The 26,058-nt window shown below is 35.0% G+C and overlaps 2 protein-coding genes across 2 annotated transcripts in view; one reads left to right on the forward strand and one right to left on the reverse strand.

Moving 5' to 3' along the window:
* The window catches only part of LOC108746590 (E3 ubiquitin-protein ligase HUWE1), a 29,130-nt gene extending 25,336 nt beyond the window's left edge, over positions 1-3,794 (forward strand). The window contains exons 35-45 of the mRNA XM_018483451.1: positions 4-20; positions 109-201; positions 426-553; positions 672-915; positions 988-1,263; positions 1,355-1,543; positions 1,629-1,816; positions 1,888-2,021; positions 2,114-2,279; positions 2,357-2,547; positions 2,656-3,794. Of these exons, the coding sequence (XP_018338953.1) occupies positions 4-20; positions 109-201; positions 426-553; positions 672-915; positions 988-1,263; positions 1,355-1,543; positions 1,629-1,816; positions 1,888-2,021; positions 2,114-2,279; positions 2,357-2,547; positions 2,656-2,758 (1,729 nt within the window). The 3' untranslated portion in view covers positions 2,759-3,794. The remainder of the gene's footprint in view (positions 1-3; positions 21-108; positions 202-425; positions 554-671; positions 916-987; positions 1,264-1,354; positions 1,544-1,628; positions 1,817-1,887; positions 2,022-2,113; positions 2,280-2,356; positions 2,548-2,655) is intronic.
* On the reverse strand, positions 2,790-25,809 carry LOC108746589 (protein SZT2-like). Its single transcript, XM_018483449.1, has 26 exons — positions 25,547-25,809; positions 22,790-23,107; positions 22,623-22,700; positions 22,142-22,535; positions 21,803-22,023; positions 21,338-21,722; positions 20,999-21,248; positions 20,059-20,802; positions 19,786-19,985; positions 19,537-19,700; positions 14,644-14,953; positions 14,381-14,569; positions 13,642-14,226; positions 13,118-13,494; positions 12,924-13,023; positions 9,988-10,818; positions 9,504-9,780; positions 7,429-9,404; positions 7,263-7,357; positions 6,741-7,185; positions 6,284-6,656; positions 6,038-6,203; positions 5,746-5,962; positions 5,053-5,663; positions 4,381-4,881; positions 2,790-4,295 (listed from the first exon to the last, which is right to left on the reverse strand). Exons 1-26 carry the CDS (start codon positions 25,565-25,567, stop codon positions 4,167-4,169), a joined length of 9,957 nt encoding a protein of 3,318 aa, XP_018338951.1. The 5' UTR covers positions 25,568-25,809; the 3' UTR covers positions 2,790-4,166.
* Positions 25,810-26,058: the final 249 nt, after the last annotated feature.

Here is a 26,058-nt window from a genome sequence, read left to right on the forward strand (position 1 = left end):
AAGCAATGCATCAGAGTCAGGTATTTTTATATCTTTCTATCTTTTTTATTTTTATAATTTTTCCTATATTAATATTTATACTAAAAATTAATATATTTTATTGTACAGCCGCCGACAATGCAGACATCGATGTACCTATGGATACAACACAAGCAAATACTTTAAGTCTTGAGAATTCAAAGACATCCTCTTCTCGTAATGGTAAGTCGAGCAGATGTTTAATTTTGCTATAATAAGACGAATATTTTAATTCATAGATTGATCAATATCTTATTATATGCACACAAAAAACCAACTTTGCTCAATAAAAACTGCATTTGCTGTCTATACGAGCTCGTATATATAATATGTGATTGATTAATCTGTGATTAATTAATATAAATTAAAAAACGTCTATACTTATGTTTTATTATTTTTTTTTTTAGACGAAGAGAAAACTGCACTTCCATTGCTGAGTGAGAGTTTAGTATTAGATAACTTATGGGAAACTCTTAGCGCTTGCTTGCTTGAATTAGAATACACTCCTGATCACCATGCCGTCCTTGTTTTACAGGTAAAAAGTTTAAATTTATTACATTTTAGGAGCTTACTATCACCGAATTATTGTATTGTTATTGTACTGATCATTACATTATTTTCGGTATAAACATAAATTATATTTAACATTGTAGCCTGCAGTAGAAGCATTCTTCTTGGTGCACTCATCTTCAAGTACGTCTCGAGATCGTGACAGTCGTCTTAACACAACTAGTGAGAATCGAGAAGTGGTACCAGACTTAGCACCAGTCTCTCCAATATATTCGGACAATGAAGGTACTTCTCAGTCGGAAGCTCCCACTAATGCTTCTTGGGATATCACACCAGCCCCGCAGAAAACATTACCACCGGATCAACTAAAGTTCCTCAAATTTGCCGGTACATATTAACTAATGATGAAGCCATAGTTATTATTATTTATTTAATGTAATATATATCTTATTCGCACAGAAACACACAGAACCGTGCTCAATCAAATTCTACGACAAACGACTACACACTTAGCAGATGGACCATTTTCTGTATTGGTGGATCACACAAGAGTGTTAGACTTCGATGTGAAGAGACGTTACTTCAGAACAGAATTAGAACGGATGGATGAGGGTATACGTAGGGAAGAACTGGCAGTTCATGTTCGTAGGAGTCACGTTTTCGAAGATTCATTCAGGGAGCTTCACCGAAGAAATGCTGATGAATGGAAAAATCGCTTTTATATCGTCTTCGAAGGTGCAGATTCCTAATATTTATTCTGATAAGCTTGTACAAACTTCATAAATATCGCAAGCACTAAGTAATATTTTACTTTTCAATTTAAAAGGTGAGGAAGGGCAAGATGCGGGAGGATTGCTGCGGGAATGGTATGTCATCATTTCGAGGGAAATCTTCAATCCAATGTACGCTCTGTTCACCGTTAGCCCTGGCGATAGAGTAACATACATGATAAATTCATCTTCACACTGTAATCCCAATCATTTGTGTTATTATAAATTTGTCGGTCGAGTAATTGGTAAGTATTCGATTTGATTTTCAACGGAGATTAGATACAAGAAATAATTCTAAAATTATATAATATTCTCATGTTATTTTTGTAGCTAAGGCTATTTATGACAACAAATTATTAGAATGCTATTTCACGCGTAGTTTCTATAAACATATACTTGGCATACTCGTAAAACATACCGATATGGAAAGTGAGGATTATAGTTTTTATAAAGGACTCGTTTATCTTACGGAACATAATATTTCCGACTTGGGGTACGAGTTAACGTTCTCCACGGAGGTAAAGAACAATTATTTCAACATAATTTTTGGCTTTGTATTTCAATTACTAAATATACGTGTTACTTCTAGGTGAACGAATTTGGTGTCAATGACGTGCGAGATTTAATACCAAATGGACGCAATATAATTGTTACAGAAGAGACCAAACTTGAATATATTAGGCTCGTATGTCAAATGAAGATGACTGGAGCAATTCGTAAACAGTAAGTGGATTTAAAGTTTTGAAATCGAGTAAAAAGAGTATTATTGTTTAATTATTTTATCCTATTTTTACATCTTAAATCTTCCTCCATAGATTAAATGCATTCTTGGAAGGCTTTTATGATATTATACCTAAACGACTGATCTCTATATTTAATGAACAAGAACTTGAATTATTGATCAGTGGCTTGCCTAATGTAGATATTGAAGATCTTAAAGCAAATACCGAGTACCATAAATATACTGCTACGTCTTTACAGGTATATTTTGCATATCATATTTGAAAGGATTGTATTTTATATCATGTATATATTTTATCATTTTTTCCAAAATACAGATTCAGTGGTTCTGGCGTGCATTACGAGGTTTTGATCAGGCAGATCGTGCCAAGTTCTTACAATTCGTTACTGGTACGTCCAAAGTGCCGCTACAAGGTTTCGCCGCGTTAGAAGGCATGAACGGTGTACAAAAGTTCCAAATTCACAGAGAAGATAGATCAACAGACAGGCTTCCATCTGCCCATACTTGGTAATTATACGAAAAGAAAATCTTTTTGTTTACATGTTCTCAAACATATAAGCTAAAATTAAATCGATCGCAAATTTACGAGATTAAAACTGTATTCTCTAATTGTAGTTTCAATCAACTGGATCTACCAGTGTACGAGACATATGATAAATTACGTACAAATCTACTCAAGGCAATTCACGAATGCAGTGAAGGATTTGGATTTGCATAAGCTTACTGAAATGCTGTTGTCGTATATTGTAGCAGTTTATCATGTGTTATTCTGCCTGTTCAGAGTAAAGTACATTACGAGAACTCGCTCCTTACATAATCACGCGTTTATGCGGTCACGCGTCCAGTTCACGGTGACGTTCTGGTGACACGCTTGGTCTTCATTCAAGATCTAATGGAAAATTCGATATATACATATAGACGTACGGATATGTATATACGTATAACTAATTCTGATGTAATTACGTGAGAATAACTGTCAATGATACCCGAAGCTAGGGTTTATTTTGTTGAAGAGGATCTTGGAAGAAGATGCTGAGCTTAACGATAATTCCCAACAAAGAAAGATAAGGAGAGATTAGTTCAGTTTTACGCGATAAGGATAAGCTAAAGATAAGATTCACACATAATTGTAATAGTTAGATACATTAGTTTGTCATAAGAAATAATATAGGATGAAAAAATGTAATATACTGCACTTTGAAGTCAGCGATGTTTTAACCGGTTCGATAGATTGAATAGAGATACAGAGCGGTGGTAACGATAATCTGGTTCTTTACCAGAAAAAAAGCAGCAAAAGTATAAGTCGATGAATGCTTGTGAGAATGAAAGAGAAATATGAGAGAGAGAGAGAGAGAGAGAGAAAATTTAATCGAGAGATACTGAGCCTAATTAAAAGATTTCAATATGAATGCTGTCCTTCCCTAAAAACTGTATGGTTGTACGCACTATTAGTATTAATAATTGTAACTAATTCTTAATTATAGTAATCATTAAATATCGTTTTAATATTAATCATTCTCGAAATGTGATGTTAAACAAGTGTAATTTCTTTTTCTTGAGATCTAACGAAATAAAATTTACAGTTGAACAGACGTTACTTCATAACACACATCGAATAATGGAATAATATTAGTGAAACACACCGCACACAGGTACCGTTATAGTTAGTTACGGAACTCCTTACGAAATTGTTAGGGAATTATTGATTAGAAATCGCAGAATAAAGTGAATGTTGTATTTCTTATAAAAAAAAACAAAGCAATTGCATTCTTTTATTATTGCACAGAGTCCTTAATTACTAACTCCGAGTTTCCTGAGTAGACAAATATCGATAACGCTGCGTAATATTACACTTTTTAGTCTCCCTTTAAAGCTAGTTTAAACTTTATGTATTATCAAATAAATTATTATTCGATTAATTACATGAGAATTAATGTATGCAACATGAAAATATATATTTCATATTTACAAAATTGTATAAGTGTAATAATAATCCATATTAGCAATTAGAGTACTGATCTACGCGTTCAGAAAGATATTTTGTTAACACTGCATATAATAATTATTTTAAGTATGTCATTTTCACAAGCAATACGTCATTGTATTGTACATTTGGAATGTTATCACTAGCTGCAAAGGCCCATCCATAAATGGAAGCAACAAGCGTTGACGAAACCTTCGACTAAGGCGTAGATGTCTTCCATATTTATTGGCATGTTAATCTCTGTTGATTTTCGATAAACTGCGCATAAATCCTAAAACGAATGTTAATGTTCAATTTCGTGTGATTATTTTTTTGTCTTATATTTCAAATCTCGCATTTGCAGTACTATTACATACCCCTCTCGATGTGTGCATATCGATGGTTAACATCATGAACGCTTGGACGAGAGTCGGATGCAATATGAGATGATGGGTGATATTTCCATCAGAAGTAATAAATTGCTTATGATGCTCTTGATATTTATTCTGTAACACTTTGGACAACGCCTGATACCATGATACTGGCTGATTAACGAACGGACCTAGTCTAGGATCCAGATTCGAAAGCGACTCAATGTGAGCTAACGAACAGAGCTCCTTGAACTCGGTGTATGCCATCGATGTTTTGTTCTCTAATAGTTTATCCCAAAGTAAGTGTGTTCGGCACTGCAACGCACCGCGCTCTACCATGTTCGTTATGTGCTGACGGGCAGCCTTCGCTTGAGCCATGATCATCTGTTGCATGAGCTGTTCGTGCGACGAATAATAGCCTAGGTAATTTACTGATTCCTGACGAATCTGCATCAAGTGCGGTGACGGTGATGACAACGACGACGATGACGACGATGATGATGATGATGACGAGGATGATGATGATGATGATGACGAGGATGATGAGGATGAGGATGAGGATGATGATGATGGTGATGATGATGATGATGATGATAATGATGATGATGATGGTGATGATGATGATGGTGGTGGTGGCGGCGGACTAGCGGCGTCCGAGACTGCACTCGGGAGATTGGAGTTTTGCGCTAAGGGAGAATTTGGGACCGGTGGAGGCGTTGGCGCCGAATTGTTGTGAACATTACAGTTTGACGTTTTGATATCAATATCTTTAGTAGTCACATCGCTCGAGAAACTCTTTTCCTGCTGATCGACGTTCGACATCTCTGTCCTGGTGTTGCATTTCGTAAACGGCGACATACGCAAAGCGGAACTAGATTCCATCGGGTTCTCCGTACACGAGCTGGTAGCAGGCTTCCCAACGCTGTACACAGTCCTAAATTTGCCTAGCTTATTATTCTCCACTTCCCTTTTTGGATATAATTCCCTCTTACTTGTCAACATTAGATAATACTTCAAAGTAATCTCAGTCTTCTCGATTTGCGATGACTGTTCCATGCGCGACACGATCAGTGCTACGTCGAAGTCGTCTGTACACTTTATATCGTGGGCGTCGCAATAACTAACCGAGGGAGTACTTTGCAGTTTAATTAGGACATATTCGTTGTCATGAGATTCCTGGAATTCGCCAGACATCACGAATACACGCATGCCGTATACCTTCTCATGTGAGAGCAAATAAGAATATAATGTACGTGCAGGTATCGCTATATCGCGTATTGTTATCACATCTAAAACAACAATGTTAAATGTATAGTGTTACGAAATAAACGAAGGTGACTTGGATCACTGATATGCGTTTTCAAAGCTTACCGCTGTATATCAGATTTCTGGCGTAATTTGGTGCTTTGCTGTAATATTTGATAAAGTCATCCATAAAATGAGTGAGGTGGTAACCTTGCTGCAAGGACCACAATCCAGTTCCAGCGATGTAGGAGTGAATACAACGTAAATGAAAATCATATGTAAACGAATGCAAATGCATGTTGATTTGAATCTTGTCACAAATGTCCACAAAACTTAGTACAAACTGTAATAAAGTAATACACTTGTAAATTAATTATCCTATGCATAATTCATGGGAAACAATTCAAATTTATCTTACTTGATTCATCATACCGCTACTCGTCTTCGTCTGTAAGCGATTGCACTCAATGATACGCAACTTCACGATGAAAAATGGCTGTGATAAGTGAACTTCGAACAGCAAAATGCCGCCCAGCATCGATTTTTTGAGATAATAAGACTGCTGTTGAGCATGCTCCTCGTTTCTGCAAAAGAAACGTAATGCACTTGTAAAAATATGCGCGTGTTCGTTAAATCAAAATCGAATAATTGAATTCGAACAAACGTTTTATGCGGTGATTCCACTTGGATTGGATTAAAGCCCAAAATTTGCAGATATTGTCTATATTCGGATAGCATTGATTTGCAGAGCTCTTGATGCCACTTTATCATAATTGTGTTTGTTGCTTCCTGTTTCGACTGCGTCGCTTGCGACGATTGTTCAATACCGTTCAAGCCAAAGTGAGATGACTGCGGCGGCGTCAATGAATGATCTCTTGTGGCGGCGGACTGCAAACGCCAGGCAGGCAAAAAGAGGAGCGGCGTATGGCAGAAATGTATTAAACGAGAGTATTGCTTGAACGTATTCAAAGCGTTCAGCGATATCGGTATATTAGACGTACGGCTCTGCCACATTGCATATAGTTTCTCCAAATCCTCTACAAATATATACATATCAGATTATATGTTACCGTAATCATTTGGATATTTATATTGGATACGCAAATTTAGTGATTGATTACCTTTGATTCTCTTTTCTCGATGTCGAAGATCCTGCAAATCGTAAGCAGCCTTTACAATCGTATCAGTCATGTTGTGAGGATGTGGAGCGCTTGGTTTTGCATCGCGCATCGCCTGCCCGACTATTTGAACCCACGAAAATGCGTTATTCTTCATCGACTGCGCTCGATTACTTGATCGCGCCCAGTCTTTACCAGGTAAGTCGGTATTTGATTGACTTGGAAATTTTGCTAAACTTTCCATATCATTGATCTGGTAATATTGAGAACTGTGCTCGACTCTTTGCTGAGATTCTCGAGTGAACTTATGATGAAATATACCCAATTTTTGCATGATTATGCTGGTAAATAGACTCGATCTAGAAGAGAGCCATGTTCCTAAACTTGTCGTTTGTTTGATCAGTTTTTCTGATTTTTCCTTGGACCAGTTGTACATATAAAGGATTATCTGAAAATATAATATAAAGTGAGCATTCAATCTTACTTACAAATGTTTTATAGTTGTGTTTCATAATAAACTCTAACATTATCACTTAATATTTCAACTAATAGTATCCTCTGCCTAGGCACAAAATTTGATTCCGATATAAGAGGATTAAATTTTTGTAATTGTTTTTGATCTGTAACATAAAATGTTAAAAGAATGAATAATGAGGTGTATAAGACTTGAGTTGAAATTAAATTCACCGACCTTTAGGAGCAAGCAGTTCCAGATCTAGTTCTTTACCCAAAGATGCCTTCCACTGATGAAAATTCCTCGCGACTAAAATACATTTGATATAAGTAGTTTGTTCTTCTTTGTTAAACTCATGCGGCACGTACACGGGTGAATTTGCGCTTTCTTGATCCGTATTTTCCGCTAACGACTGATCGGAACTGTTTCGAATGCTGTCAGACCATTTGGGTGCAGATCCAGTTTTATGCGAAATGATAAATTGATTTAGGAATGGTTGTCGATCTTGCAAAATAAAAACTTTGCTAGACGTGTCTGAATCCTGATTACGTATGAGATTCTGCAGCTCTCTCACGATCACGGGAATCGCATGCCTGTGGTGAATGATCACCTCGTGTTTTTTGACAGCAGGAACTCTCATTTCTAATGCAAATTGAAACCAGCGTGCTAGCGTAGTGTGATAAGTCCCATCCAATTTTCCTTTTTCGCCGAGCTCGTATTGATTGATTATTAAATTCTCGGAAACTTTTTGTGTTGACTGTGATGTTTTTACGAGTGTCTGAATTTCTTTATTTTCCGCTTCACCGACCGTTGCTGAAGAATCAATAATTGGTTCCGTCAACGGAGTCGCTAGAAGATTATACTCTGTGACTAAATCCCAAATGCCATGTTTCACAGCGGACGATAATTTTAGAATTAATGATTCCAGGTTGACTCTGCCTTGTTTCCAGATTCGAAATTCGATTAATGTTTGTGCGTTCGGTTTAGAATCACTTTTATAATCGTAAATGTTCGTCGATACGATGCTCTCGAAATTCTCAACTCTCAATAACTTAGGAAAGCTCGATTCGTCATTTAAATCATTTGAATACGTTGCGGATTCTCCTTTGCCGTCGGTAATAGCTAACGCGATGCAAGCTATACCTTTACTACCACTTGAATGGCTTTGATTGTATAAGAAGATATCGGATTCGGATACTTTCTTTCTGATACCATCTAACGGGGTGTAATCCTGAAAATGATAATGCGCACCAAGATCCGTATATTTTGGCGTATACAAGAATTGCAGTATATTCTGCCTCAAATAATATCCCAAAGCATCCATATATCGTAAGCAGTGTGGTTGTACCGACAATTGTACTATACATTCGGGAGACTTGTATGGTTTTTGTATGAAATGCACATCTGCCGGTGTCAGCTTACACATTGGGTTACGTGCCAACATCACGGACAGCACTTCTAGTACTGCATCATCAAGACGATTTTGCAATACTTGCACTAAATCCCGTTTGACTTCCGGACCGGCTTCTGATATCCCGTGTACCATCAGAATAATCGAATCATCAGTTTTGTTCAAAATATCAGACTCTTTTTCGCCAAATGAACGAACTCTAGGCCTCGTGTCATTCGCTATGACATGATCGTTCACCAGGCCGATGCCTTTAGCTTGCGATAAGGATGCGACGCTGTTGCTACGCGAGACAACTAATTTCTCATCGCTTTCCGACAATTTATTCTGTAAAGGTTTAATATCGTTCATCTGTTCGTGAAGTCGCAGATAAAATACATTCTCGTTATTTTCTTGGTATACGAACATATTATTTCGGTTGTTAACGGAGAGCCTGTTAAGCACGCCATGCAACGCTTTGATCCCTCTCGATAATCCGGATCTTCCAGGTCCGGTCTTTAAGCGAGGATGAAGATTGAAGGGTTCTTCCCAAATGACAGGGCATCTAAACATGCCTGGCGTAACATTCAAAGTTGAAGAACTGTGATTCTGCAAAAGATTTCCAGACTCACCGCCGGTTTCTTTCCACGCATTATAATCTTCGGTGGATTCAGGTTCCAACAGTAGATCGCATATGCGAGTATCGTGAAGATTTTGTAAAAGTAAATATTGATTTACTCGCCGGCATATGGCTTTGATTTGAACGAGTAGCGTTTTCTGTATTTGCGAATAACAATCCACTTCTGGTGAAGAAAGTTCCAAAAATCTGTATAATAAAATCGTAATGATACAAATGTCATTCTTGCTTATATTATATATGTAATTCTTGCTGTAAACAACGAACTTTTTATTTTAATTTACCAACCTGCAGTGAAAATAAACATTAACATGACTGCTTTCGACACTCATAATTAGCCAGAAATTAGGTAAACACTCTCTACATTTGTCAAGTTGTATCAACCATTGATAATCATCCTCAGAATTACTGCTGTCACCTTCATATCCATCATCCGTCCCATGTTTCTCTTCGGCTATGCTTGATATTTCAGAGTAATAACCTGGCACATCTCCAGAGTCTTGTCCGTTTATTTGAATTGACGTAGTAAATATTTCTTCTTTCTCCACATTTTCAATACTTTCGTCTGTAAATAAATTTAATAAATAAAAATCTATAATAACAGATAAATGTAAATTATTAAAAAAATTTTCAAAATATTTAATATAACTATTAAAAAGGTAATAGGTATATTGTTAATATCTCTTCTTAAAAGAGATGTAAATACTTTGTATCATAGTTGTTCAATATAAGTTATATTTAGTTACAAATTACTAGTTACAAGATTATTTACCATCTTTTAATGACTGTTCTTCTACAGCTACATGTAATATGTCGGCTTCTATATCAGGTACTATTGTTTCTGGTTTCTTAACGAAGTAAAATAAGTCGGCCTCTTGACAGATACAGTACTTGTCAATCTCAAGATTTTTCAATTCCTTTAAAAATTTAGGTACGCTGCTCTCTGAAGGGAAAACAAAATGCAAAGGTACTTTATCCATTAAGCAACTGAATCTTCCAGTAGATTCCGACACGTGCTGAGCTATAAACTTCAATGTGTCTGCATTCGGCGAAGAATGATCTAAAAGTGCGGTTGCAGTCTCGTCTCGCAACAACCACTCGATCTCATCTTTCAAGTTGGTTACTGCGTGATGCTGCGGCATTTTTTCCTGTATCGATTCAGTTTTCGCATTTGTACCTGCACTGCTACCGCTCGGCATGCTACCAAACGTCGAAGCGCTGCAGTAAGATGTGGTTCTTAATGTAGGGTAACGTTCTAGTGACACTTCCAACACTTCTTTTGGAAGACTTAAGCAAATAATATCTAAAGTAATCTTTAGGTCGTCTAGATTTAATTCAGCTAGATTTCTTTCTTTGTCGTCATTTATCCTTTGAATGATTTCGGTAAAGCAAGTAGGCATCAATTTAACAGGTATACTGGAAAGTTCGGAGCGGAAACGAATCGAGCAACTCAAGTGTAAGAAGAGTGGCTGATTTTTCATGTTCCACGTGTTTTCCTCATCAAAATCACTGATAAGCGAATCCTTGGAGTTAGAATGATGAGACAGCTTCTCGTTGTTATGAAGATTCGTAACTGGCCATGTAATATTGACAGTTTGACTTACTGGCAAGTAATAATATAATATAATGTATTATTTACATAATATGTGTTGTACAAAAGTTCTATCTTTATAATGGAATATACACACACACACACACACACACACACACACACGCACACATACACACAGGGTGTAATTAAGTATGTTGCCATAGCCAACAGAGCGATTCTTTGATTTATTTCAAGTAAAAAAATCCATATAAATATGTGTCCTAAACGGCTTAGTTTTCGAAATACAGGTGAATGTTCGCAAATGTTTGACGAAACGGTAAATTGTGTTGAAGATATCTTCCTGCATAAATATGCCTTACTTCACGTGAGTTACCATTCGCAACATAAACAAAATGACAAAGTCAAAGTCAAAACCTCCTAAATCACCAGACTTAAATCCTTTGGATTATTTCCTTTGGGAGCATCTGAAATCATTCGTTTATACCACTCCAATTGAGAATGAGAATGATTTGAGGAATCGAATAGTTGCTTCATGTAAGACAATACGTAACGCACCTGTTATCTTTGAGTGTGTACGTCAATCTTTGAGAAGAAGGCTCGATGGATGTATCATGGCGCAAGATGGACATTTTCAACAATTCATCTCTTGTTTTATTTCATCAGAAGAACTGAAGCCTGTTTTTATTTTTCTGTTTTTGACTAGTTTTTGATTAGTTCAAATTGTATTTTTTTTTCAAATAAACAGATTATTACTACACGTTTAAATTTTTTTTATTTCAGAAATTAAACCGTTTAAGATACATGTTTATATAGACTTTTTTTACTTGAAATAAACTAAAAAATCGCTCTGTTGAGTATGGCGACATACTTAACTAATACCTTGTATGTATGTACACACACACACACACACACACACACATACACACACACATTTTTAAGGTGGTTATTTTAACAATTTTGAAAATTTAATCGAAACACTCCCTAAAGTGGTTCAGTATCTCAAAAAAATAACACCAGATCTTTTTCAGATTTTTTGAACAATTTTAATCCGCCATCGAGGCACCGAGATAGGCAGAAAAAAACTTTGTGAATGAAATTCGGCCGACACTCTAATTCTTAATCAATTTTAAAGTTTTTTTTTAATTAGCTTGAAATTGACTAAGTTAAAAACTCATTTTGCATAAATTTTGATTACGGTCCAAAATAAAAATTGCCGATCCAATAAAGCAGAAAAAAATCAAAATTATATAATAACGAATATTGAATCGGCAATTTTTACTCATTCAATTTCAAGCAAATTAAAAAAAAAACTTTAAAATTGATTAAGAATTAGAACGTCGCCGCGTTGGCCAAATTTTTTCGCCCATTATGCGAGGCCTTGAAAAATATTGCTTTTAAATAGGAATTTTTTTTTTTTATAGTCTTTTGACAGCTGATAGCTATCAATATTCCTTCATGAAAATAAAGGGTGCTTTTCGATATTTACTGCCAATGCTAAAACTATATGTTACGTGCGCTATAAATTTTACGTGCACTGGCAGTGAATATTGGAACACACTCAAAGTTTTCAGAGGAAATTAGGCCTGTTCTTTTTGGTTAAACTTTTGCACCAATTTATCTTTCTTCTTCTTCCTTTCTCCTGGAGAAAACATTTATACTAAGAATTCATTTTTACGTAAAAATGAAAATAAGAGATACAACACCTCCAATAACTTTGATCTTGACAAATGTTATCCAGGTCATGATGCTGAACAATATTCAAAAGGTTTTAGCCTCTGGCGGACGCCTCGCGTAATGCTAATGCCGGCGGTACTGTAACTTTCAAGCCTCGTAACTCGAAAAGTACGTAATGAAACATAACTTTATTATAATGTTTTGAAAAACTTTTGATACCAGCTATTAGATTCTGCCATTAAAATTGGGTGTTTCATTAAAAAAAATCGATGTATCCTTGACTTGATCTTGGCGACGCCACCCAAGATCAAATCAATAGTACCTTTTTATGTCCCCCTCCGAACCATACAATTTTTGTTTGAAACATTTTTTTGTATCTACTATAGTTTTCGAGAAATCTGAATGCATTATTTGAAATGGGACATTGTGTATGTGTATGTGTGTGTGTGTGTGTGCGCGCGCGCGTGTGTAGATTATTCTACCTTGATTAGAAGAATTATCTGTTTTTGAAGCTGACATTTCAGAGTGACATGTGAATTCATCTAAATCGTCATCACTATCTGTTCTTTGTGACACATCTTCCTGGAAACAACACAATCTTTGTAAAATAACGAAAGTTTGCACATATTTTCATTTTGAGTTATTATAATAATACAAAATATTCAAAGAAACGAACCATTTTCTCTGACATCCATGATGGTAAACAGTAATAAAATTCTGGATGGGCAGGTACGGGCCTAAATGCAAGTGCCATTATCCTTTTGAATTTATTTTTTATCAAACTGTGTAATGGTTTAACATCATTGCATGCGGAGATTTTTAATTGATTCAGCAGATCACCTTCTGGCAACATGCTCAAATGTCTGCACACTAATCGTAAATAATTTGTAATATTAATTTCGATCAAATTTTCTTCGCATTGTGCCACGGCAGCCTCCATATCCTCATAGCTTAGTGATTGCTGCAGTGCAAGTGACTTATAAACCGCAACCACATAGCAATGACAATGTGCTAGACTCAACAATTTGCAATGCTCCATCAAACTTCGTTGATCTACCACAAAAAAAAATCAATTTCATTGTAAAACATTTAATTGCTAACATCAATGAAATAAGGTAATGCTAATAAATATTCTTTAAAAGATCCGCATATCTTTCTTTTACATATTCTTTTATTATCATATGTCAAATATTTACCTACCGCTAGAAATATTGTCAGAATCTTCGCTCTTTGGTTCCGGAGATGAAGGCTTAGTATTACTTTCCGATTTCAGACTGACGAAATCTTCGGAAATTTGCTCTCCGATCTTAAAGGTGTGATCTTGATATATATCTTTATTCTGGGGTGTTTGCAATTGGCCGACCAGTGCATCAATTAATAATGCTAACGAACAATCATACACATATACAGGTATAATAAGGCTTCCCTCATTGTCGACGTTATCATAGTTATGATCTATAATATTAGCTTTCGACGTGCTATTTGCAGTAGTAGAGTGACTAGAAATTTTAGACTCTCTGCGTTCCAATGTCACAAATTCAGATAAATTCTCTGCGCACAATGTTGGAGACGATACCTTTTCGTTCATATCAAGATCGAAAATATCAGAATCGCAATTCTTCTCAGAATTGTTACTTGTACAATTATCGCCTGTGTACATTATCAGGCGGACATCTTTTTCAGTGGCTGGTAATATCGTGATAATGACATGTGTCGTGCTAATTCCTTTAACGAAACATTTCCACCTTGGATAAATATCTGACGTGTTATCTCTACAATTTTTTTCTAAAAAAAACGTTATACAATAAAAAATAATGTAAACAGCTGTAGAATATTATATTTTCATAAAAAATGCAAATAAATATAATGTAAAATATCTATTAACTTGATAATGTAATACTTAAATAAGAGAATAAAAACTGAAAGAGTATTATTGTACCTGTCTGCATAAAGAAAGGTAACGGTGGAATATTCTCACGTGGCCTATTAAGAAGCATTTTAGTGAACATTTGCGACTCCGCTGACGTAAGTAATAGTTCTTTATTATGCAATTGTTTCATATGTTCCAGGAAGTTTCCCATAAGAATTCTGTTTGCACTATCTCTATCCTCATCGATATGGACAGAATCTAGTAAAACAAGATCAGTTGCTTATTTTGTCTTTCTTTTCTATTCATTGTTTAAAAAAAATAAGTTTCCTAACCATCAACAAACATCGAGAACAGAAGTTCCGCTTGCTGACACTTTGATAAAATACTCAGAGTATCGAAGGAGAAGTACATGGAATGTATTCTCTCGTCGATGATCGGTGTCGCCTCAAAAGGTTCGATTGGATTTGGACATTCTGAGATACGGTCTGTAGACGCACCCGCGGTACCATGATACTTAACTCCTTGGTGCGCTTGCCCGAATACAATCTCGGTGTCTTTTTCTACCGGTGTTACTTGGCATAAGAGGCTCAAGTATTCTAAGGTCAATAGAGCGTTAATACATTCCTCGTCTATTCGGGCAATCTAATAAGACAAAAATGATAGTAGATAGGATTTACAAAAACAATTTTAATATTACATGCAATATAAATACAAATAAACTTGTATGTATAAGTAAACATTATGAAAACATTTTTGTGTTAGATTTATAATAGTTATTACATATTTGCTTTATAATAAGTTCTCTCTCTCTCTCTCTCTCTCTCTCTCTCTCTCTCTCTCTCTCTCTCTCTCTCAACATAAAATATATCCAAGTATATTATACTTATAAAGAAAATGTAATCATGCGTAAGTTTTATCGACGACTTAAAATATAGCGCAAATTAGAGATGTAGAAATCGTCATTGTGATTCGATTCTAAATTTATAGAGCATTTATATCATATTAAGTATCAACATACAAAATTTTCAAATTAATTATAAATTAATTATAATCTATTTTAGATTTAACAGAGTTAACAGATTATATTATATTAAAATTGGCGTTTGTAGAGATAAATATCTTCGAGCAAGGTAACCAAATTCGAAACACAGGATGTCGAATGTCGATTCCGACGATCACGGGCGATCAGGAATAAGTTGGAGGAGTTGAATCTCACTTTCATGCAAAGCGCAGAGACCACTTCTCCACTTGAACCGTGACACCCACCAACGCATCTCGATTTCGAGGTAAAAGATTCACCGGGGGAGGAACACACAACATTGATGGCTTACGAGACGACGTGTGAGACGACTGTGTGAGGCGACGTGAAGCCGCGCAACCCTGAGCTGGAAGAGTTAGATCTGACAAGTTATCAAGACCTACTGGTCGCTCACTGCCTAGATCCTCACTTCCAACTGAAAATCACGCGGATATAAGGATTCCGAAGAGAATACGGAGAGCGAACGATGGATAAAGGATGCGATTCATGCATGCCTGTCCCAGAGACGGTTGACTCTGCCTGCCTTAATCTTGCGCCAAGTCGTCTGATGATAACGAGATTATTTATCCCGCCGAGGCTCTCTTCGCGGACGCACAGGCGAATGGAAATCCAGTTGGCTCATCTTCTTAGAAGAGGACTACTTAGAAGAGGAATGAAATTTATCACCGATTCCAAACCCGAGCAATTGACTTCACGATTCAAGGGCGACGTCGCGCGAAGGCCATACTACGACTTGATCGTGCGACGGAAACTATGATCATTTCCAAATGTGCGAAACGTGATAAAGAGTCGTCACCAGGGATTCGATGATAAGAGACTTGGGAGCACGTAGAGACGTGCAGAGGTAACCGGACACCTTGCGGTGTGTGTTGTAAAATTACGCGAAAGCGAAAAAGATAATCCGATCACTGGTGAGCGCAGGATGCGTATCAGGCCCTATATATACCTGAGGCAACTGATAGGAAAACCTCGTTCCGAGGACCCTCATCGATATCGAAGCCACACCCCGATAACGATAACAACATGTAGTGATACATATTTACTTTTATATTCCTCGCGTTCTTTATTTCACAAGCCGTTCTCCGCTTCACACAATGCCGGAAACGCAAATGAACCGAAAATGAAAGATCTCGCCGATCTTTCAAAAGTAGAAGAACACTCTGCGTGTAAAAAACCAGGATGCGCGCGCGTAATAATAGGGTTGTTGTTTCATTCAAGTTTCATTCTCCTTTCAGTAGGAAGAACGATATAAAAAAGTTGGAGGTAGAAACAAAATTAGGAAAAATACACTTGTCTAACCGGATGCGTCCTTGTACACGAGACGCGCGTAGATAAATGTTTGCGTTATTCATGATGTGACGATAACGATTTTTGATGAGTGACACAGCTTTATCGTAACTTCGACTTCCAAATCGTAATTCCAATGAAGAAAAAAAGATAATCAGAGAAAGTCTACGTTCTACAGACGCGAGGTCCTTTGCCAATTATCGAACATGACCCTTGAATCCATCGGACTCACCAACAGCTTTGAAGTTCTCTTGGTAAGTCCGATAGAATGAAACGGGGTACGTGTGTGCGTTATCACGTAATACAATTCATGAGATGAGTGTTTATGCGTTCATTTTCATTTCAATTCGATCTGATTAATTATAATGCAAATGTTAAAGCACACTTAATTTGCAAAGTCAATGAATGCCGAGGACACGTATTTACGCATCATCAAATCGATTGAGAAGTATAAAGATTACATTTCTTTTTCAATTTCCATCACAATAAAGTTATCAATATAAAATACGTATCATACACAGTCGGAGTATTATTGAAATTTGATCTTTTGATTAGTGCAATGCTACAGATAATGAGCAACTCAGATAACAGTTATCTAGTGAATTTATATTAGTATTATATTTGTATTACAAAAATATGATATAAATTTTAATTATCAAGTATATCTTTAGAATAATGAAAAATTTCCCGTTTATCTGAGATTTATAAGAATAATAATAATTTGTGGTAATTTTCCAAATTTCACAAGATTTAAATAATGTAATATAGTTAAATAAAAATCATATTTTATATTATATAGCTGTAACATTGTCGATCAAATAAACATGATTGATCGTTACTTTATAGATCCAACCATTCAATCGCTCGGTGAGCAAGCTAGCCGCTTTGTCCGGCTTGAACGCGCCCATTTTTCTTATTTGTGTGTGTGTGTCTATAGTATTATTTTTATTAAGCACACCAACACACATTATTTAAGCAATAAACTTCAATGCTAACAGCAAACAAATTGAGAAAACCAGTATTTAAAAATATTTTACGAAATATAACATGTAAAATATTTAATTTTCCCTTTCCTCTCTTTAGAATTCATACATGGAAAAAACTTGCAATAAAATCATACTGCGACGATAGAAAGCGTAAGTATCTTTTTCCTTATCGTCCTTCATCGTCAAATGACAGTGCATACACGGATTTTATAAGCATCTCTATCAGAATTGGAAGAAAGATAAGATTGGAGATAAAGCTACATTATATGCTACGCCATGAAGTTAAGATATTTACGCGAATCGCGTTCTATTACTACATTGCTTTCTGTAAATTACTAGTTCAATATTATTCCTTTTATCGGAGCTATTTGTTCAATGACGAGAGATTCATTATCTTTTTCCTTTTCAATATTACAAAAATTATGCAATATTCTATGGAAAAATACTATTAATTATTATGTAAATTTTTATTCGTATAGACGTGCATTATGAAATCAATGGAAGGTAAACTAAGCAATCGTTAAGCAAATAAAATTTCCTCTAAATGCTTCTAACGTTTTATAATCTAGAAGGTAAGAACTGGGTAAAAACATGGAAACTTTCATCGAAATTTTGAGACTGCGAATGGGCGTGCACACATATACTTATGTGATCAAGTAGATGTTATGATTACATGGCAATTCAAACTGTACAGGGTATCTCTCAGACTTACCGCATCATCAATGGCAATTTCTTCAAATCATTTTAAAATAAAAATTCTAATTAAATAAAACCAAAATGGCAAAACTATAGTAGTTTTTGAATTATAAGTATATATTTAAAGTTAGCAAATCGTATCGCCTAAAATTCGCGCGTTTAAAGAGCATTTTGCGTTGTATGTACTATGGATTTGTGAAACAAAATGCCAACTACACCTAAACAACTACGCGCAAACTTTATGCGCGTGATACGATTCACTAATTTTAAGTGTTTATAATTAAAAAAAACTATTATAACTTCGACATTTTAATATTAAAATTTTCATTTCAAAATGACTCACGTGATGTCTGGGACACCCTGTATATATAAAAATAGACTATAGAGTAAATTAAATAATCGCTGAGAGATATTTACTATTAAATAAATTCAATATCTGGTAAAATAAAACATTTTAGAGAACTATATGTACATCAGAATAATTTTTGTGTTATCACACGCATTATCAAATTAGCTCAAGATAAGGATAGAGCTAATACCATTGTATAGAAACATGTGAACTCAAGATAGACTTACCAGGATTATATATATATTGATTAGTTTCTGATATATAGTACGTAATATTTTTATATAAATTTGAATAAGTGGTTTTGAAGATTACCAAATAGCTGTTTGTACATTGCAACAAATAAAACAAATAAAACAAATATACAAAAATAAGATATCAGGCACGGAATATTTCTTGAAAAATTTACGATTACGGATATCGTCAGAGATTACGTGATAAATATCAACGATTAATATTGCAATTTTTATATTTAATATTTCCACTGTTTTATAAATTACGTAGATATATATATTGCAAGTGTATCGTAGAATGAGGTATCGACTGAAGATATCTTATCACTCTCAAGACGTTCAAGGAATTTTAATCATGTCTTATCAATTTAAGTAACCTTATAGATGCTTTGCGGTAAACTAAACTTTATTAAAATATTATAGACTAGAAACATATGTAGAAATATATATATAGACGCTTTTTGATGATTGATTAATCTGTATCAAACGAATTATTAGGCTGTCTTTATATTTATATGAAAAGACGTTAAGTATATTAATTGAATAATTATTATTCATTAATGACAAACACGCCCAAGCAAATACACAAAAAAAACCAAACCATGCAAAACTAAAATTGATATCAACATCATACTTACTGCATCTGATAATTGATGATACTGCAGAGGATACATATACATAGCAATTGACTGTGTAGGCATTTGTACATAACCGCATTGTGGTTCAACCCAAACCTCCGTAACGATTTGAAAATCGCTGTATCCTTCCAAATCTTCAGTCCATACTTCTGCCTCGGCAATACCTGATATGTCATAAAAAATCATTCATTTATTATGTCATCAAATAATCCTTTTATTTTATCGAGAGATAAATATCCCTGTATATACCTTCTTCCGTGTCGTCTTCGGTACCGCTGTCGCGCTCTAATGCTGCATTCGGTACAACATGTGGCGGGAATAAAACGTACTGAATAATACACGGATAAGAATTCTCGTCGTTCCCGAAGCCCTGCATCTGCACTTCTAACACCATATTTGTGATGCCAGCTGCTGAATATGCGAAATTAAAACCTTCTCCTAGACGTATTCTACAAATGGAATAGATATCTTACTTAACATCATTTTTATAATCTCGTAAAATATCAATTCGAATGTATTTACTTAGTAATTGTAGAGAGTATTCTCGCGATTGCAGTAATGTTTAGCCTAGACAAAGTAATTCCCGGGATAGTCTGAACAAACGGTCGCTTTACATGCCACAGCCAACGATTGTGGTATAAATATCTAGATAGGGTAGTTGTTAGACTACCTCCCAATAGCCCTAGTGCAGCCCTGGTGCAAGTTGGCTGAGTTCCGTCAGGAAACACCACCATACTCAGATTGCTTGGTATACGCTCATACCTTACGAGAATTCGCTCGAGTGATTTATGTATTATTGTGCAACATGGAATCTCACGTTGCTCCGTCGGTCTATTTGGCAGCGTGAGCTTGGATAATCTGTCCACAAGATCTGCAACTACGTTGTGACGGACGACACCTTCAGTGCCGCCGGCAAATGCTATATTGAGTACGACGCAGAGCGCTTTGCAATTAATACGAATCAATGAAAATGACACCGGCGGCTTTTCCGCCTCTCTATATATGAACTGGACATACGTGTGATTCTCAACTAGTACAAAAGTCGCCCAATTTTTCAACATAGCGTATAGTACGGCTGCCGCTTGCCGACTCTGAACGCATTGAAAACGACCGCTCTGATTTGCTTGATGAAGATGTCTTGGCAACGGTCTATCATAAGCTAGGATTAACGTAATTCTCTGAGTGTGCATCCAACGCGCCCACTGAAGCGGATCTAAAGAGACAACCGGTTGCCATATCTGTCCAAACTGTGGACAGGCGGCGTCACTATAAAGTGATAATATATAATATATAATATATAATATATAAATGTCGAATTACAATTTTTCTTTATTTTGAAAAACTATACTTATTTGTTGCAACATCATAATAATTATTTTGTTTATAAAACAAATAAATATTTATTTATTTGTTTTATAAACAAAATTTACAAATAAATATTATATAAAACATATAAATATACCTAAGCTGTACTGTACTTGGTGATGGATAAGATGATAAATAGAATACAGGCATTCCGCTTCTAATAGTATCTGGTACACTATACCAAGTCCATCCAGATCCTGGAAACCAACTGAAGTGCGCTAACATATTGTCACTTTCAGTTAATGATGTCAATGCCGTCCAAAAGCGAGAGATGACACCTTGGCGATAATGCGAGTTCAATGGTTTTTTCGATAGGCATGTAATGTCATGTAAAAATTCGTATGGAGCTGTAATAAAAACTAATTTCAGTTCAGGCTACGAATAAACGTGCAATTATGTTATTCATATCTTAAATTAATTATTATCTTCAATCTACCTTCTACGGTAATGGTATATTGTATCACGTTGGATAGAGATAATGATTTTGAAGACCACGGACATGTTATTAGATATTCCAGGAAAACGTTAGTTTTCCATAATAATACGAAATTTATTTCAAGAATGTCGTCACGTACGCTGGCTCTTTTTATTAAGTATCCTTCTCTTAGACGACAACACAGCAGACTGCTTAAAGTACAAGTAACTTTGTCGTCAATCTGTTTTTTCTTCAATAGTTGACCGCTTCTATGTCCATGGAAACAATTATTTTCAGTTCGCCAACAATGACGATCCGATGTATTACCGTCCGATGTATTCCGATACAATTGCCAGCATAAAAAATGTTTATGATAAAGATTCATATTTGTTCCATGTATAGGCATCTATAGATAAAACAGTAATTATATTGTAATTAATGTTGTTATTAAATAGGCACAGCGATATAGATTAAAAGTCTATGTACCACATATGAATTGAAGGACATGTAACTACCAAGCGTAGCTGCAGCGATAAAATATAATAGATCTTGATATGGCACTAAACCGTCCGCGCAATGTGGATTATACGCGCTGCCTACGCGTAAAAAGCTACATGCAACTGTTGTTGCGCGTAACTGCTGTATAATGGAATCTAATGTGTGAGCGTTCTTAATTCCGATGATACCATCCGTGACTATTACCATATCTGAAAATGTTTCTTTCTCTGCACTTTCTTTTCTCCACATTTTTTTCCATTACCTTGCATAGCGTATACATTAGGTAACATGTAACCCGCTAAATACGATCATAAATTACAAACTCACGTGCACAGCTGTGCTCAGGTAAAAGTGTCAGAGCCAGCATCCCATATCTCAACATATTTACAAAACTGGCTTCCGGTGAAACTATGGAGATATTACAATTATTTTTGTTCAAGCAGGTGCTACTTTCCTCAAAAAGCCGCCCTACCAAACGCTCACTCTCTGCCCTTAAATTTTCTAATTGCTGATTAGCTATGGCTGTAACGGTCGCCACTCTCTCCTCTAATAGGTACAACTGTTTTTCTACATATTGTGTGAGAGAATTTACATTATCCGAAGTGATCAGCCATCCTTGCACTAGTACTTGTTGCGCTGGGCTTGTAAAGAACGGCGTATGAGCTATCACAGTCACATAAATTTCAGGCTGCATCACGCGCTTGCTGCCTGGTATAGTAAACTATATATATACAGACATATAGTAAATTAAGAAACTTTCTTTGTTTCTTTTTATGAATTTGCAACGTATGAAGGAAAAGATACTCACAGGTCTAGTTATACCTTCTAAACATCGTTTCGTCGTCAGACACACCTCGTCAATGACAATCTCTCCGCTTTGCACATCCTAAAAAGACGTTAATTTTATTTCAGCTTATATATCCTGCTACAAAAATTAATATTCTATAACAAAACTATAATTTTTTAAATACTTACAACAGTGGCAAGCGACGGACTTAAATCTAAGCTAAAAACCATCCTATACTTGTGTGCCAAAAATACAATTGATGTCGTTGAAACAACTTTATAAAGAAATTGATAGCTGGTGTCTGTAGACCATACAACAGGTTTATCCTTTGGCAGCACAGACACTATTTCTAGTTCTGGTTCCTCCTTACTTTTCGTATTGGGGCATTGTATACTTATCACAGAGTCCAAATGTTCCAGTAACCATTGAGCTCTCACATTGCGAGAGATGGGAAAGCCCTTCTTCATTAATAGAAAGATAGTCTCTGCTTCTAACACAGTTCTATCCTGCACAAAGGAAAAGAATTATGATTAACAAATATAATAATTACTACAGTAATAGGTCTATTTTTATAGTTGAACATTCTTTGTATTTAATTCAAACTGTTGCCAAAATCTGTATTACAATTATATTAAATCTGTAATATAATACATTAATGACGCTGAATCTGTAACATATCTAATTAATTTATGTTAATTTTTCTATCCTTTTATCTGTTTCTCATTGCACTGAAAAAAACTCAAAGAGGAGTCAGAACGTCTGCACGTTCGTATCATCCATCTTTGCAAACACTATGTAATTCATTAATAATTTGTTAATATTTCGCATTAATAATTGCTATGGTTCTTATCAGCAATTTTAATTGATTTGTGATTCAAGGAATCAAAACAATAAAAAATGAATACTATATTTTAATAAGAATAATTCAAATTGCAGATGTAACACAAAGAAAATTTAATTTTTGACAAAGAGACTTATAACTGACAATGAGTAGCTTCAGTAGACCCATTATCAGTTCCAAAGGGACATAATTATGTAGGCCCAATCAACTGTGGAGGTTTAAAATGAAATGGTACACGTTTGATATTTGATGAAAATAAAAAAGAAAGTATAGTCGATGCAACTACAAACAAACCAAATTCTTTTGATCAACGCAATTATTTTCAGAAATCAATTAGATTTATATTATGTATCCGCTTTAGATAATAAAAAGTATTACATCTGCCCATTAAAATACTGAAATACATTTTATAAAATCCAACAAAAACAATTTAATAATAGACTACAAAAACCGAATATGTATATTATACGTATATATTATACCATAAAGGAAAGAGTAGTAACAATTATATATCATGAGTGGAATAAGTTTCGACATTACTCATAGTTTTCATCAGCTGCAATTAGGTTGATGAAGACTATGAGTAAAGTCAAAATTTATTCCATTCACAATAAAAACAAGAGACATACACACATGCATGCAAATAATAAATCTAAATTATAACTGAACAGATGATAATGTTGAAAAGAACCATAAATATATATAGATCACAGTCATATGTTATAGCGTTAAAGATAATTGTAAGTAATAATATATCTACAACATAATATACATTACATTAATAATAAGAAAAACCAATTTTATGGCAGTGAATAATATACATTCTTGAGAAATCTTCCTTCTGTCCATGACTTCCTTTCATGCTACATTTCTTATTAGTCACACAAATAAGTACATGATTGTTAAAAGAATTCCTATCAATGCAAATAGATAAAAAAAATATAATAAACAATTAAATGTAATAAACCATTTTATTATGAGTCAATATAATAAAATTCAAACTGGTAATTGTTGAATTTAAGGGCCTCACCTCCGATTTTGATAAAATTAGTCTTGTTCGACATGTTTTTGCATGAAATGAATGAATCTGGTAAAAGAAGTGTCGCTCTGTCCCATGAACCAAGATATTAATTGTTAACATATATATTGATAGATATTCAGATTAGAAAATCTGCCACATCAATGGCATAGGCATAGAGGGTTACATAAATTCTCTGCTTTCTAAACACAAATTCTCTGCTTTAAAATACAAATTCACTGCTTAAAAAATGCAAATTCACTGTTTTAAAAATACAAATTCACTGCTAATGCAAAGAATTCGTGTGCTTAAAACAGTAAATTTTTTGCGCAGTGAATTTGTGTTCATAAAGCAGTAAATTTGTGTTTTTAAAGCACTGAATTTGTGTAATTAAAGCAGAACATATAGAGTTGTATCGAGTTCAAGATGACAGATATCTTAATATCTAAAATGTCGAACTTAACGCTTAATAACTCGATTCATGAGACCGACCGCCGCGTTTTTTCCCCTTTTTCTTCTTCTTCAGATTTTTTCGTTTTGAGTGACAACGCGTCAAATGAGTACATTTTTAATAAGATTCTAAGAAGGGAACTGTATTCTAAATAATTACCATTTTTTTTAAAGCAAAGAATTTTTTTTTAAGCAGAAAATTTATTTTTGAAACCGAGAACTTGTGTAATTGAAACAAAAAATCTTCACTTACATGGTCTTATATTCCCCTAACCACCGATGTAACAGAATTCCTAACCTAAATATTTATCAACTTTAATAATTAATATCTCGGTTCGTGGGGACAGAGCGACACTTTTTTTTTGCCAGATTCGTTTATTTTATGCAAAAACGTGTCAAATCAGAATTTTAACAAGATCGCAGGTGAGGCCCTTAAACTAAAAGATTACCTTCAAATTTTACAGATACATCGCTATTATTCACTCTTTAAAAAAATTTTTTTTTTAATCTTAAGATATGTTTCGTTAAAATTCCACATTTCTGTCAACGCATTGACAGATATCGGTCGGGGAAAGGTTATGTTCGCGTCATCGAAGAATCAAAGAAGAAAGTTATCGCGATGCGATCGATCTTTACCTCGTTCCTCGTGCTCGCCATAACGAATTTACTTCGCGCACGTTCTATTCAGTCATTACTAAAACCACTGAACTCGTCAGCAGGCAGTCTGAGGCAGTCGTCAGCAAGCTTCGATTCGAAAACAAGTCATCGCGACGCGCGTACAGTGCGGGACGATAGAAACGATACACCATGCGATCAGAGAAATAAACTGCGCGTCCGATTGGTCAAAGGTCACATTGTGCGCTTACCGCGACGTTTGCGTACGTATCTACATACATCTACAGGGTGAATAAAAAAGGTGCGTTCGACAATGTAAATTTGAGATGCGAGCTAGCAGATGACGAGCTTGATCACGTAATCTTCGAGCAATCTGAGTGCCAAGAATTAATTCCGAACGCTACAGAGCTGTAAACTGTCCTTTAAAGTCAAATTATAAAATGAAATTGTTTATTTTTATGAATAAATAAAAAGTACCCTATTAATTGAAAATTTCTTTCGCTTTACTAGAAACTGATAATAGTCTTATATAT

The sequence above is a fragment of the Trachymyrmex septentrionalis genome, unplaced genomic scaffold, assembly GCF_001594115.1.
Source record: "Trachymyrmex septentrionalis isolate Tsep2-gDNA-1 unplaced genomic scaffold, Tsep1.0 scaffold18, whole genome shotgun sequence".
NCBI lineage: Eukaryota > Metazoa > Arthropoda > Insecta > Hymenoptera > Formicidae > Trachymyrmex > Trachymyrmex septentrionalis.